Source organism: Astyanax mexicanus, chromosome 22 (genome assembly GCF_023375975.1).
Source record: "Astyanax mexicanus isolate ESR-SI-001 chromosome 22, AstMex3_surface, whole genome shotgun sequence".
Classification (NCBI taxonomy): domain Eukaryota; kingdom Metazoa; phylum Chordata; class Actinopteri; order Characiformes; family Acestrorhamphidae; genus Astyanax; species Astyanax mexicanus.
The window spans coordinates 35,086,852-35,103,255 of NC_064429.1; the positions used below are offsets into that span (position 1 = coordinate 35,086,852).

At 40.0% G+C, this 16,404-nt stretch overlaps 1 protein-coding gene across 2 annotated transcripts in view; it reads left to right on the plus strand.

Moving 5' to 3' along the window:
- The first annotated feature begins 881 nt into the window (after nt 1–881).
- galnt9 (polypeptide N-acetylgalactosaminyltransferase 9) overlaps nt 882–16,404 on the plus strand; it is a 334,018-nt gene continuing 318,495 nt past the window's right edge. For both annotated transcript variants that reach the window (XR_007428898.1, XM_007234163.4), the window contains exons 1-2: nt 882–1,605; nt 3,349–4,450. Coding sequence is in view for 1 of the 2 variants with exons in the window: in XM_007234163.4 (XP_007234225.1) it covers nt 4,213–4,450 (238 nt within the window). In the remaining variant the exon portion in view is untranslated. The remainder of the gene's footprint in view (nt 1,606–3,348; nt 4,451–16,404) is intronic.

Below are 16,404 nucleotides of genomic sequence, written 5' to 3' on the forward strand. Positions count from 1 at the left end.
GAAGAGTGTTAGAAAGTTAGCGGGAAAATTGTAATATTGTAAAATGTGTTTTAATTATTACGTAAGTTAAAAATACTTTCATTTCTTCTATACTTAGTTGAGAAGTTCTTCTCATAATCTGGATTAGAGCATTACTCAAATATTCACTACTCACTGTATACCTGTAACTCTACCTCTTCACTACTTTACTTTAACTGATGCTCTCAAACACTTTATTAAGAGACAAGAAATTCAAGTAATTAACTCTTGATGAGTTCAGCACAGCTGTTAACTGAAAGCCTGAATTCCAGACCTACCTCATAAAGCTGACAAAGAAAATTCAGCAGAGATGTGCAAACTGTCTAATTTAAGCAAGATGAGCAAAAAGGTACAATATATTCTTTTTTTTTTTTTTTTTTTTTTTGCATGTTCCCCTCCACCAGTCTTACACACTGCTTTTGGATAACTTTATGCTGCTTTACTCCTGGTGCAAAAAGTCAAGCAGTTCAGTTTGGTTTGATGGCTTGTGATTTCTTGATCATATTCCAGCGGTTTTCAATTTGGTAAAATCAAAGAAAGCCATCATTTTTTTTTATTTAAAATAAGGAAAAAACACTGTAATAAAGGATTGATCATTAAAGGTATATTTGTTTATTGTTGTTGATTAGTTTGTTGTTTATTAAGCATTAATAAACACATTGAGCTGTAATCCAACCCCAGCCCTCCACATCATCCATCATCATACTCCAGCCCTTTCATCCTCTGCCTACTGAATATTAATGAGCTGGACGACGTCACGAAAAGAGAGAGAGAGACAGGGAGAGCTAAAGAGAGGGAGAGAGAGAGAGAGAGAAGGAGGAGGTGGGCGGAGCTTGCAGAGCATGCGGGCGAGCTAGTGGAGGAGAGAGAGCGTGAATGTGTGTGTGTGAGAGAGAGAGAGTGTGTGTGCGCGTGCGTGTGTGTGTATGTGTGTGTGCATGCATGCAATTCGCGGCGCTCGCGCATTGTCCAGCCAAACGCTTTAACGCCGCGTTATTTCCTCGCGCATTTCATTTCGTTTTCCGAGATGGATCGAGCGTCATCGCGCGCGGACGGACGGATGCTTTGAGGTTTGCGCACGCGCCGCGTCGAGGATGCTTTTTGGACCGTCGCGATTGAGTCGCGAGCAGGATGCATCGATGCATCGTTTTTTTCCGCTGTAGTCGACGCGCACGAGCTGCTTAAGGAGGAAAACGCCACCGTGCATCGTAGCCCGCGAGCGCGTCGATGCCTCGTTGCAGGAGGCAGTCCGTAGCGATGCTCGGCAGCGGTGTGCATGCATGTCTCGTGGTGCTGAACGGACAGCTCCCGGAGCGCGAGAGCAACAACACGCCGAGGCAGTAGCGGAGGAGTGTGCGTCGCGTACATCGCGTGCGTCGCCTACATCGCGTGTGTCTCCGCGGAGTGTGTTTACGTGGTTGCAATGAGCGGTTGAGAGTGAAGAGCGTCCAGCAGAAACTGTCCAGGAAGGTGTTCTGATGGTGGAAGTATGTGCTGGAGAACGTCCACGTCCACAAACGAAGACGCCTAGCACCAAGCCTGGGACAGCAAAGAACAGCGAAGAACGTCAAGTCAACCAGTATCCAGGTACTGTCCTCCTAGTCCTATAGTCTACTGCCATAACTGTAGGGTTCCTCTTCACCTCTCCAGTCCTGGACCAAACGAGGTTGGTGGAAAAGGACGGGTTTGAAAGTAGGGGACCAGTGTCCAATGTCTGGAAGTATGAATAGTGTAAGTAAGTGCAGACCATCCAAAAAGGTGTGCATGAGCTGCTGTAATTAGTGTCTAGAACCAATATGTGTAGTCCTGGAGCAAGGAAAAAATACCCGAGAAACCCAGAAAAAGTGTGGTTTGTGACTGTGGTTCTGGAAGTAGCTCCAATGCACCTGTTCTGGAGAACGTTCATTGTAGCGACACTTAGAACCAATGCTGGAACAGAGACAAATGTCTCTACTGCAATAATAATGTTAGTCTAGACTCAAGATCTTCTGGTTCCTGGATCAAAAGACCAGGCAGAACCAGGGTAGGTGAAAAAGTGCAGGTTTTAGAGCAAAATCAAGTCTAGTGTCCAATGCCTGGGAAAGTATAGAGGTTCTAGAACCAACTTTTGTGTAGTGTACTCAAGCTGCTAATAGTAACAGCTTCAGGAACAGTACAGTAGAATTAAGCACCCATAGACCAATGAATGTAGAACATCCAGGAGCTTCTGGAGCAAAGGAGAACATTAGCAGAACCAGGATGGTGGGGATGGATAGAAAGCTTTTAGAGTAAAATAGACCCCCAAAAAAGACCAGCATCCAAGAACAAGGAGTGTAAAGAACCATGTTTCAAATATTTCAATATAAAACTTTCAATGGGCGTCAATGTTAGAACAATTGATTTTGGGTAATTTTGGAGAAATTCTATTGGTCCATACATCAAGAAATTCGAACATAGTATAAGGACCAGTTGGTTTGTTGAACTAATGTAGTAATCTAAAAAATTCAAACGAAAAAAAAGGAAGATTGGAGCCCAACAATATAACCTCAATCATTTTAATGTCCTTAAAATTGCAAATAGTTTGCATTCTTTAAATAGCAACAGTGCTTCTGAATATAGCTACACTGATGGGTGTGATGGTCTGGAAATGAGGTGTGTTCAGGTAAATTTCTATTACTTGAACTATCTTGGCAGCGGAAAACACAGGAGCTGCACTGACTGAATATAACCTAGACAGACGTCAACCGTCAGACGTTCATTGCTATCTTGGCAAGACAGGTGTTTCTACAACACATGTACAAGTTTTGGAAATGTCCAGGTAGCTATATCGTTAAAAAAGCAAACTGCCAAAGTCAGAGTGCACCTGGCAAGTGACACACTGATTGGTTTATTTCATGTTACACCCAAAACACATCCATGATATGATTAATTTAGAGAATTATTACATGCCATTTGCGTGTTTTGAGCCACGCAAGGTGTACTTTTTTCATTGTTACGACAGCAAAGACACACTGACATGCCCTTAATTAAACTACATATTGCACGGTTGATGGGTTGCCTATAGATTATATAAAATATTTTATATACAATATGATTTTTTTAGAAATCTGTGCACATTGTCAGAGTTTAAACAACCCTGACCAACTATTTTCACCATGTTTCATTACAGAAAATTAAGTATGGTGTAGTATTTAAGAAGCCGTTTTTAAGAATCTACTGCTACTGGTTCAATTTGTCTGCATGTCAAAGATGCTCTTTAATATAGACATAATAAGAGTGAGCATATGTACAATTTTACCCATGTTTTGTGTATATGTGTATTTATATGTACTGCACGTTTGACCTCTACAGTGGAAGAGCGATGAACCTCCACAACCTTCAGAGTGTGAAGAGCATCCAGCCCTGAAGAGGACTGCCAGAGGAAAGGGCCAAGAAAAGCATCCGAGGATAAAAAAGGAGCAACCAAACAGAATCATTTGCAGTGCTGAGTGATGAGATCCAATCTGGATTAATCTGTAGTGCTGTTGATATAATCTGGATTAAAATCTCAGAGTCAGAAAATACAAAGAGGGTGATCTGGAGCCAAGGAGAAGAAGGCGTCCCACCACATTTTGAGGAGCATTAGAGGAACCAGATTTATGAAACAATCCAGTTTCCACATTTTGAAGGATTTACCTGCTCAAATGAACAAACTATTTATGATCAAATGACCAGATGCCCCCAAACTGTCCCAAAAACAGTAGCGTCATTATTTGCGATGTTTCCAATGAAATATTCCCTAAAATTCCTAAGAATTCCTAAGTATTTCTAAGAACACAAATTTTAATTCAAATAGAAATGGCCATAATTATCTATATTCAGATCAGTTCACCACTGATTTGGAGCTAATTTGGAAAAAATTAAAAAATTGTGTCCGTAATGATGATTTTTCAACTCGTTTGACTAAAACTCTGGAACTCTTGAACTTTGGAACTATCAAACGGTTTTATTCTTAGCCGTGATGCTGAAATAACTGAGCCTTCTGGAGCGTAAAATCTAAAAAGCCTGTCTTTAGGAGTTCTACAGTGTTCAGGGAAGTGTGTGTTTGTGCGAGTGTGTAGAAGTGTGTATGAGTGTATGTGTATGAGTGTGTGAGTGCTGAAGTAAGCTCGTCTAAATGGAATAAGGCCGGCAGGTTTCGACGCCGTCAGCCTGACCCTGCTCTACCTGGCTTTAATGGCTGTGGCACGCAAAATCAAGACCCTGCTGACCGTCAACATCCTGGTGTTCGTTGGGATTATACTGTTCTCGGTGTACTGCCGGATCCAGGACCGTTCTGAGGAACTGGTGCAGCTCGGCAGGGCGTCTGACCAGCGGCTGCGGAGCAGGAATGGCAAAGTGACGAACTTGGACCGGCAGTCCATCCTCCAGAGGCTGGAACGTCTGGAGGACGTGGTCTACAACCAGCTGAACGGTGAGTGGCTTCAATATTCATACAGAATTTACTACTGTATTATTTGAAAATAATTGAATCTCCTCTAGGTGGTGCAATAGCGTACCGTTTTAAAGTTAATCTAAGTCGAGTGAACTAGTGGAGGTAGTTTCATCAACAACAACTCACAGTAAGACCTAGCCAGGAAAAAAAGAGAGCCTCCAAACATGATGGAAGTAGTTTTATCTACAGCAACTCAAAGTGAGAGCTAACTTGGATAAAGTACAGCTTCCAAACATGGTGGAGGTAGTTACATCTACCACAACTCAACGTGAGATCTAGCCTGAATAAAGTACAGCCTCCAAACATGGTGGTGGTAGTTTCATTTACCACAGCTAAAGTAAATGTTGGTCTTTTTGCCACTGCTTGATGAATTTGTCATCAAATTTTGTGATGTTCGCATGCTTACAGTAGTGTTCAAGACTTGGGACCATCCACATCTATATAAGTTGTGTGGTGTTATCTTGTGAGCGTGGTTAAACATTGGCCTGTGAGGAGTTAGTGTTCATTTTTTCAATTCACAGTATCAGGAATACACCATAGAATATACAATGAGAGCTAGCCTGGATAATGTGCAACTTTCAAACATGGTGGAAGTTGTCTCATCTACAAGAACTCACAGTGAGAGCTAATCAGGCTATAAAGTACAACTTCCAAAAATGGTGGAGGTAGCTCCATCATCTACAACAACTCACAGTGAGAGCGAGCCTGGATAAAGTACAGCTTCCAAACATGGTGGAGGTAGTTTTATCTACAACAACTCATAGTGAGAGCTAACCAGAATATAAGGTACAGCTTCTAAACATGGTGAGGGTAGTTACATCTACAACAACTCACAGCGAGAGCTAGCCAGGATAAAGTACAGCTTCCAAACATGGTGGAGGTAGCTCCATCATCTACAACAACTCACAGTGAGAGCGAGCCTGGATAAAGTACAGCTTCCAAACATGCTGGAGGTAGTTTTATCTACAACAACTCATAGTGAGAGCTAACCAGAATATAAGGTACAGCTTCTAAACATGGTGAGGGTAGTTACATCTACAACAACTCACAGCGAGAGCTAGCCAGGATAAAGTACAGCTTCCAAACATGGTGGAGGTAGTTTCATTATCTACAACAACTCAAAGTAAGAGCTATCCAGAATATAAAGGGCAGCTTCCAAACATGGTGGAGGAAGTTTTATTTACAATTCACAGTGAGAACTAACCAGGATAAAGTATAACTTCTAAACTTGGTGCAGGTAGTTTCATTGTAGACATGATAAAGTCACGGGACATAGTACTATTGCTGGTACTAGACGTTTTATTCTTTGTATGAGGCCGCAGTGAGAGTACAGTGTAAGGACACGCCCAGTCTGTGTAGCTTTTAATCAAACCTCGCCGGCTAGCCTGGTGTTATTGATGAAAAACACTCAACCTCTGATCCATTCGATACACTGCCACTTTATATGAGAGCCAAGAATGCTGGGATATTGAGCGAGCCGTTATTTATTTATGTGCTGAAAGAGGGGTATGTGCTGCCGTGAGGGGTTTGTCATATTTCAATGATGTTATCTAGAACCTTCACTTACTGAGTTACTGTACGGCAGAGCAAAACCATGTTCTGTGTATTAGCCATTATCGCAATGCTGGACTGTTTCCAGTACTGATCTAATAAACAAATGAGCCCATTAGCCAATCAGAGCCTGTGTACTATGAGAATGCTCACCACTCATTGGCCACTTTACTAGAAGCACCTGTACATAGGTTACCTTTGTGTTTCTTCACTGGCCACTTTATTAGAAACATCATTGGCCACTTTATTAGAAACACTGTCAATAACTTGCATTTGAGCTTCCTCAATGGCCACTATATTAGAAACACTGGCAACTGGCAAAAAACCCTGGCCACTTTATTAGAAACACCACCGGCTACTTTCTTAGAAACACCACTGGCCGCTTTATTAGAAACACCACTGGCCACTTTATTAGAAACACCACTGGCCACTTTATTAGAAACACCACTGGCCACTTTATTAGAAACACTGTCATTTACTTGCATTTGTGCTTCCTTAATGGCCAATATATTAGAAACACTGGTTACTTTATTAGAAACACCACTGGCTACCTTATTAGGAACACCACTGGCCACTTTATTAGAAACACCTCTGGCCACTTTATTAGAAACACCACTGGCCACTTTATTAAGAACACCACTAGCCACTTTATTAGAAACAGCACTGACCACTTTATTAGGAGCACTGTTTTTTTATGTTTATTTATAATGGTGAATTATAGTATAGAGGTCTCTGTCTCACTCTCTCTCTCTCTCTCTCTCTCTCTCTCTTTCTCTCTCTCTCTCTCTCTCTCTCTCTTTCTCTCTCTCTCTCTCTCTCTCTCTCTCTTTCTCTCTCTCTCTCTCTCTCTCTCTCTCTTTGTGTCTCTGTCTCTGTCTCTCTCTCTCTCTTTCTCTCTCTCTGTGTCTCTGTCTCTCTCTCTCTTTCTCTCTCTCTGTGTCTCTGTCTCTGTGTCTCTCTCTCTTTCTCTCTCTCTGTGTCTCTGTGTCTCACGGCCAGATGTCTGCGAGGCTCTGTCTGATCTTATTGTTATTCTGCTGGGCTGGCACAGTTTATGTATGGAGGGTGTGGGTGGGGTGGGCAGTAGGATGGTGGGGGGGGGGGTGAGGAGGGGTGAATGGGGGTATGGGGTGGGTGGGGGTTCACTCTGTCAGTATGAATTATCCATCTTGCATTTGGAAAAGGGCCAAAAGGCACGGCTTCAGAAAAAATCCCCCCTAATGTCTTGTCCTGATTGAGAGGGCTTTTATTCTGCACAAGTGCCACCACACATTTCCCCCGGAGCCTCTCTCAGCACGGGCACAGACCCCCCCCTCCCTCCCCCATCACACAGCGACATCACCACCCCACCTGGTGTATGTGTGTGTATGTGTGTGTTTCTTTCTATTTATTTTTTAGATTCAGACTCCAACCCAGAAATTTCTTAATTTTAATATATTTTAACTAGTTTTCCCGATTTTACATACAGAAACGTTTTCTTTTTAATCCAAAATAACAGAAAACACTCCTCATTTCTGAAGTGTTTATCCGTCTTACCCTGGTTAGCGGCACCTCCCACAGAGAAACCTGCGCATATTTTTTTAACTGTTCCTCTGAGGACTGTGTGGAAAGTGCTGAAACAGTGCTGGTATTTTTCTTCTGTGTGAACCTAAACACCCAGTGGAATAAAGCATATATTTAGCTATAAATAAACCGGCTTTTAAAAACTGCAGCATCATCAATATTAAGCAATAATTAATTGAATCGACTCAACCCAAAGCGACCAAACACCAAACTTCTTTTCTTTTTTTACAGGTAAACCTAGTTTTAAACCATTTCTTTTTCATCTGTAGTTAAATTTTTCGTAGGGGGGAAAATAATAAATTATAATCAAAAATCTGATTTTCTTTTTTGTGAAAATCTATTTATCTATCTATAATATGTGCAGAACATCCTGCAGATGCATTGTGCCTCTGTTTTTTCCTGGACAATTATATCACTAGTGATGCCCCATCACCTGGAGGTTGAAGACTAGCACACGCCTCCTCCGATACATGTGAAGTCAGACTCCGCCTCTTTTTGAACTGCTGCTGATGCTGTAGCATTACCGAGTAGCATCACAGTGCTAACGCTCGGACGAAAGCGCAATGACTCGGTTCTGATACATCAGCTCACAGACGCAGCCTTGTGCTGATCCACATCACCCTAGGAGTAATGAGGGGAAAGAGCGCCATCTACTGTACCCACCCAGAGAGAGCAAGTAAAAAAGTGTGCTCCTTACAGCACCCTAATAACCATCTGGAATACCATATCAACCATCTGGCAACACTATAGCATACAGGCCAGTTTTACAACACCATAATAATCATCTGGTATACCATAGCATCCCCTTACCACCCCTTTAAGCATTCCAGATTAGGATTTGTCACCCCACATAACCTCCAGCTGTAAATCACGATGGTTCAAGGCTCGTTTCTATTAGTGTTTAATGGATCCAGGTGAGTTTCTACAGTTAAACCTCCTCAGGGAATCATTTCCTCCATTTAAACCCAGGCTCTGCATCTCACTGCATGAATATTAATACATACACGTCATTCTGGACATGCATATATTAATACGCGAGGTTCTAAATCTTCGAAAACTGGGGTACCTTTTTAGGCAGGGACCCATAAAAGCGTAACACCGGTCTGGGCTGCTTCTTGAAGCCTCACTGCATAATTCAGAGCCGTGCTGATGGAGATGCACCTCGACCTGCTGCTGGAGCTGAAATATAGACGTGGTGCTTCGGAACGTTCAGCAGATGGTCGGATAAAGAAGAATACATCAAACATCTGCTCTGGAAACGAGGCAAACCTGAAATCAGGAATCACTGTAAATGATTTCTCTCAGCAGTATACCATATCCAACATCTGGGATACCATGTCAATCACTACCCAACACTACAGCATCCTTCTACCATTCACTAAGCAACCCCATGGCAACCATCTGGCAATACCACAGCAACCACCTAGTAAAGCTAGCAACCATCTATCAATGTTGTATCTTCCATCTGCCAACCACTAATCAGTTTATTAACCACCTTAAATATCACAGGAAGCACCACCCAACACTACCGCATCCGTCTGCCATTCACTAAGCAACCCCATTGCAACCATCTTGCAATACCACAGCAACCACCTAGTAAAGCTAGCAACCATCTATCAATGTTGTATCTTCCATATGCCAACCACTAATCAGTTTTTTTAACCACCTTAAATATCACAGGAAGCACCACCCAACACTACCGCATCCGTCTGCCATTCACTAAGCAACCCCATTGCAACCATCTTGCAATACCACAGCAACCACCTAGTAAAGCTAGCAACCATCTATCAATGTTGTATCTTCCATCTGCCAACCACTAATCAGTTTATTAACCACCTTAAATATCACAGGAAGCACCACCCAACACTACCGCATCCGTCTGCCATTCACTAAGCAACCCCATTGCAACCATCTTGCAATACCACAGCAACCACCTAGTAAAGCTAGCAACCATCTATCAATGTTGTATCTTCCATATGCCAACCACTAATCAGTTTTTTTAACCACCTTAAATATCACAGGAAGCACCACCCAACACTACCGCATCCGTCTGCCATTCACTAAGCAACCCCATTGCAACCATCTTGCAATACCACAGCAACCACCTAGTAAAGCTAGCAACCATCTATCAATGTTGTATCTTCCATCTGCCAACCACTAATCAGTTTTTTTAACCACCTTAAATATCACAGGAAGCACCACCCAACACTACCACATCCGTCTGCCATTCACTAAGCAACCCCATTGCAACCATCTTGCAATACCACAGCAACCACCTAGTAAAGCTAGCAACCATCTATCAATGTTGTATCGTCCATCTGCCAACCACTAATCAGTTTTTTTAACCACCTTAAATATCACAGGAAGCACCACCTAACACTGATGCATCCGTCTGCCATTCACTAAGCAACCCCAATTGCAACCATCTGGCAGTACCACAGCAACCACCTAGTAAAGCTAGCAACCATCTAGCAATGTTGTATCGTCCATCTGCCAACCACTAATCAGTTTATTAACCACCTTAAATATCACAGGAAGCACCACCTAACACTGCTGCATCCGTCTGCCATTCACTAAGCAACCCCAATTGCAACCATCTGGCAGTACCACAGCAACCACCTAGTAAAGCTAGCAACCATCTAGCAATGTTGTATCGTCCATCTGCCAACCACTAATCAGTTTATTAACCACCTTAAATATCACAGGAAGCACCACCTAACACTGCTGCATCCTTCTACCATTCACTAAGCAACCCCAATTGCAACCATCTGGCAGTACCACAGCAACCACCTAGTAAAGCTAGCAACCATCTATCAATGTTGTATCCTCCATCTGCCAACCACTTCACAACCTCATAATAACCCTTTGGCAGTATTACCACAGCAATCACCTAGCAACAATATCAAACTGGATTATACAATGTTACACTGTAACATCCACCTACCTACCACTTAGCAACCCAATTGTAGCCATCTTGAAGATCATAGCAACCACTTGTGACGCACTATAGGAGCCTATAGCCACCTGGCATATCATAGCAACCACTAGTGAGAAACACCTAGCAACCATTTTGCGATACTATAACATCCATCTGCTTACTAACCACTTAGTGACCGATTTCATAGCATCTATTTACCAACCACTTAACGACACCGTTGTAGCCACCTGCGATACCATAGCAACCACTTGTGAAACACCATAAGGAAAACATAGCAACAATCTCGCGATACTATAACATCTATTTATCAACTACTTAACAACACCACTGTAGCCATGTGGGATACCATAGCAACCGATTTGGAAACACCAGTGGGACCTTGTAGCAACTGTTCAGAAACAAACACCATAGCAACCACATAGCAACACTGTAGAATCCATCTACTACAGCATCCAACGCTACAGCATCTATAGAAGAATGATTGATAAATGAACAAAAATGAATAAAAATATAAAAAATACTTTTGTAAAAACGCTGCAGATGAGGCGAGCTGAGATTCTGAAGGTTCTGGAGTTTGATGTGATGAATTGATTTGGATCTTTAGAGCCTGTGGATGAAGTCATTCCCAGCAGGACATTCTTCAGGCCCTTCTCAAGGACAGATGATGGAGCGTCCCATTAACAGCAATGAGATACAGTCCGGACCATTACTGAGGGCTTCAGCGTCCGTACTAACTCATCTCAGCTCCGATATATCCTCTAAACATATAGCTAACCCACACATTCACTCTTCTAAATCACTCATATGCCATAACAGAGCTATACATTATACATAACTGAGTTATACATTATTGAGCTATACACTAATGGTGATATACTCCACATAAGTCCAGTGTCTGCTCTTTAAATGATTTACACATGATAATTGAGTTATATATTATAGATAATTGAGTGATGCATTATTGAGCTATACATTAATTGTAGTGCACATTTTGCATACTTTTACTAATGTCCAGTTTCTACTGATAATTGAGTTATACGTTACAGATAATTGAGTTTTACATTAGACATAAATGAGTTATACATTATTAAACTATACATTAATTGTGATATACTATGCATACTTTTACTTAATCCTAGTTTTTGCTCTTTAAATTATGAAAACATGATAATTGAACTATACATTATACAGAGTTATACATTAACTGATTATACAGTAACTGAGTTATACATGATTGAGTTACACATTAATTGTGATATAGTGTCCTTACTTTCTCTGAAGTTCACTTTCTACTTTTTTAAATGATTTAAACATGATAATTGAGTTATACAGCACTTTATTCATAATTGAGTTGTATATTATAAATAATTAGGTTATACATTTTGAGTTACACATTAATTGTTATATAGTGTCCTTACTTTCTCTAAAGCACACTTACACAGTTTTTTAAATGATTTACACATGATAATTGAGTTGCACATTATACATAATTGAGTTATACATTATTAAGTTAAACATTAATTGTGATATAGTATGCATACTTTTACTAAAGTCCAGTTTCTGCTATTTAAATTATCTACACATGATAACTGAGTTATACGTTATAGATTATTGAGTTATACATTAGACATAGTTGAGTTATAACTTACATTATTAAGTTACACATTTATTGCGATATAGTGTGCTTCATTTCTCTGAAGTACACTTTCTGCTTTTTTAAATGATTTACACGTGATCATTGAGTTATACATTATACATAATTGAGTTATACATTATAAATAATTGAGTTATACATTTTTGCATTACACATTAATTGTAAAATAGGGTCCTTACTTTCTGCTCTTTTAAATGGTTTACACATGATAATTGAGTTGCACATTATACATAATTGAGTTATACATTATTGAGCTATACATTAATTGTGATATACTACGCATACTTTTACTAAATTATAGTTTCTGCTCTTTAAATGATTTACACATGATAATTGAGTTATATATTATTGAGCTATACATTAATTGTGATATACTGTGCATACTTTTACTAAAATATAGTTTCTGCTCTTTAAATTACGTAAACACGATAACTGAGTTATATATTATAAATAATTGAGTTATACATTATTGAGCTATACATTAATTGTGACATAGTGCACATACTTTTACTAAAGTCCAGGTTCTGCTCTTTAAATGATTTACACATGATAATTGAGTTATACTTTATACATAATTGAGTTATACATTAAACATAACTGAGTTACACATTATTGAGCTATACATTAAGTGCGATATACTTTGCATACTTTTACTAATGTCCAGTTTCTGCTCTTAAATTATGTAAATACGATAATTGAGTTAAGCTTTAATTGTGACATAGTGTCCTTTCATGTATGTATTTTAAAAATACATACAGACATTTTCCAGAATTCTGCTGGAGGTCAAAATTTTGACCCAACACTGACATGATATTATTAAAAATGCAATCTATGCATCAGTGATAATAATAAAATAAATGGTATTGGGTAAATATAATCAATACATATCGATACATATTGTCCTGTAAAATGAGATTTTTTCTTTGCATTAGACAGCAAATTTGCACAAAACATTGCATGTTCTTTGAGGTGACTACACACGTGTACTTTGTGGTATCGATGCTAAAACAATATATTGTGCAGCCCTAGTCATTTTCTATGGACAGATGATTTGTTGTGTAGAAATCCACATTTCATTCCAGTAGTATCTGGTATGTTGACATTCATGTGTGTTTGTGTGTATATGTTTGTGTGTGTGTGTGTGTGCGTGTGTGTGCGTGTGTGTGTACAGTAGATCCAGATTGTGCCGACTGAGCAACCTGGGCTTATTTTAGCGGAGGCTAATAAACTTACTGTGCAGAAAAAAACTGTGCTTTGAGCCCCAGGGAGTCGTTTCTGTTTGTTACACACCTGACTATCAGCTGCTGACTCATCTCTTCTGTTTGCTTACGTGTGTGTGTGTGTGTGTGTTTTGGTGATGATCTGCTTTGATGGCTGAAAAAAACATCAGACCGCAGGATAGTATTAAAGTAGAGGAGCTTAAACAACAGCGGCGAATTATTTACCCAGGAGGCCTAAAAATGGGTGGTTGTCGTGTTCAGGTTTTATAAACTCCAATGACTCAGCAGAAAAAGAGATTCCAATTATGAACTTATTATAGAAAATGATGCTAAAAGCAGCGATATATATTACATAGGGATTTTACCTACATCCTAGTCTCCTAGTATACCATCTCAGCCACCTAGCAACACCACAGGAAACACCTGGAAGTGGCAACCTCTTGAAATTCCTCGGTGCAATAACCGTGCAACAACCAGGAATACCATATCGACTGCTTTGCAAGTTCATGTGGTATTCCATTGTCTCGACCACTCCTGGAATACCATATCAACTTCTTTGCAACACCCTAGCAACAGTCTTCAAGTTTATGTGGTTCCCATTGTCTAAAAGCCTTCTGTAATACCATATAAACTGCTTTGCAACGCCCTACAAACAATCTTCAAGTTCATGTGGTATTCCATAGTCTACCCAGCTCCTGGAATACCATATCAACTGCTTTCAACACCCTAGCAACAATCATCACATTCATGTGGTATTTCATTGTCTAGACACCTTATGGAATACCATATCAGCTTCTTTGCAACACCCTAGCAACAACCTTCAAGTTCATGTGCTATTACATTGTCTAGATGCCTCCTGCAATACCATATCAACTGCTTTGCAACACCCCAGCAACATCCTTCAAGTTAATGTGGTACTCCATTGTCTAGATGCCTCCTGGAATACCATATCAATTGTCTATCAATAATCTTGTAACCTCCTAGAATAAACTCTCATCACCTAACAACACCCTAGCAACAATCGTCAAGTTTATGTAGTATTCCATTGTCTAGCAACCTCCTTGAATACCTTTTCAACTGCCTAGCAACACCATAGCAGCCACCGGCTTGTTGATATTGTTTCATTGTTTAGCATCTTCCTGGAATATCATGACAGTTGCCTAACAATGTCCTAGTAACCTCCTGGAATACCATAAAAAATGTCAAGTAACACCATAGCAGCCACCTCCAAACTGATATGGTATTTTTTGCAGCCTCTTCAAATACCGTATAAGATGCATAGCAACACCATAACAATATTCTGTAAATTACTTACTCTGTAATGTATAGCAGCCATTTAGAAATGCCTTATCAAATGCCTAGCAACAACCTGACAACCTCCTGGAAGGCCATATTAACTGCTAAGAAACACCATAATAACCACCTGTGAGTAGTTTTTATGATATTCCAGTGTCTTACTGCATTGTCTTAAAATGCCTTATTAAAGGCATAGCTTTGCTTCATCTGCAATGTCTATCAGCCCCTTGGAATACCGTATCAACCACATAGCAACACCCTAGCAACCACCTGAAGGTTGATGTGTTAGTCCACTGATAAAGGAGCCTCCAGCAACCATCTGCGAGTTAATACGCTATTTCAAATGGAGAACCATAGCAACTGATTGGCAATACTCCAGCAACCTCCTAGAACACCTTATCAACTGCCTAACAACACCATACCAATCACTCATTAGTTTCTTATACCAGTAGTCTTTTAATCTACTGGTATACCAATATATATAAAATGCTTAGCAACACATCATAACTTTGTGAAATACCCTATTGACTGCCTTGCAACACCCTAGCAACCATCTGGGAGTTCCTAAAATACCATATAATCACCCATATATGAGTTTATATTCCATTGTCTTGCTGCCTACCAGTAACCATCTACACATTAATATTGCCATGGAGTGCCATATTAACTGATTAGCAATTCCTTCTACAATACCTTTTCAACTGCCTAGAAACACCATAACAACCACTTGGATCTTTTAATCTACTGGGATACCATAACAAATGCATGACAACTATATCAAATGCCAAAGTAGTCACCTGAAAGGCCACGTTAAATGTCTAGCAACACACAACAACTTTGTGGAATACCATACTAACTGCCTAGCAACACCCTAGCAACCACTTCTAGGAGTTGCTGCTCTGTATTGTCTTTTTACACTGTGCATTTGAGTCTGGAAAGTTAGTAAAGCCGAGGAGACAAAAGTTGCAGTGCGTAAAGCCGGACTAAGTCGGAACAGTGTTCCAGAGCTTGTCAGCTGGGCATCACGAACAGGGCTTAAGATCTCAGACGCCAAATGCTGGGGGTACAGCTGGCATCCAATCCCAACATCTTCACCACACACTCTCAGACACATGCCATCTGCCACCTGATTTCATAAACCAGGAAATATTATACAATATATTCTATATAAGCAAATATTTCCAGTGCTGAAAACGGTTAAATATAGACTGAGAGAGGCGGAGCTACAGTTTATTTCTTATTATTAGGGTGAATATTAATATTAATAACACTCTAAATGTAGGTATTGTGATATTATACACTGCTGAAGGAGGCGGAGCTACAGTTTGTTTCTCATTATTAGAGTAAATATTAATATTAATAACACTCTAAATGTAGGTATTGTGATATTATACACTGCTGAAGGAGGCGGAGCTACAGTTTGTCTCTTATTATAAGGGGGGATTTTAATCTTAATAACACTCTATGATGGATATTCTTTATTTTTCTTTTTTTCTTTGTTAAGTGATTGTTTTTCTTGTGTGTCAGAATGAAAGAGAATATTTAATAGTTCTTTTCTTCTCTCTCTCTTTTTTTACTGTATAAGAAACAGAGCGTCCAGCAGATTCTAATCTGGAGGGCTGTGATTGGATGACAGCTGCTTATAAAGGAAAATAATAAATTCAAAGGCTCTTTGACATCAATCAGCTCCTTCATTATTGTTTGGATGTGA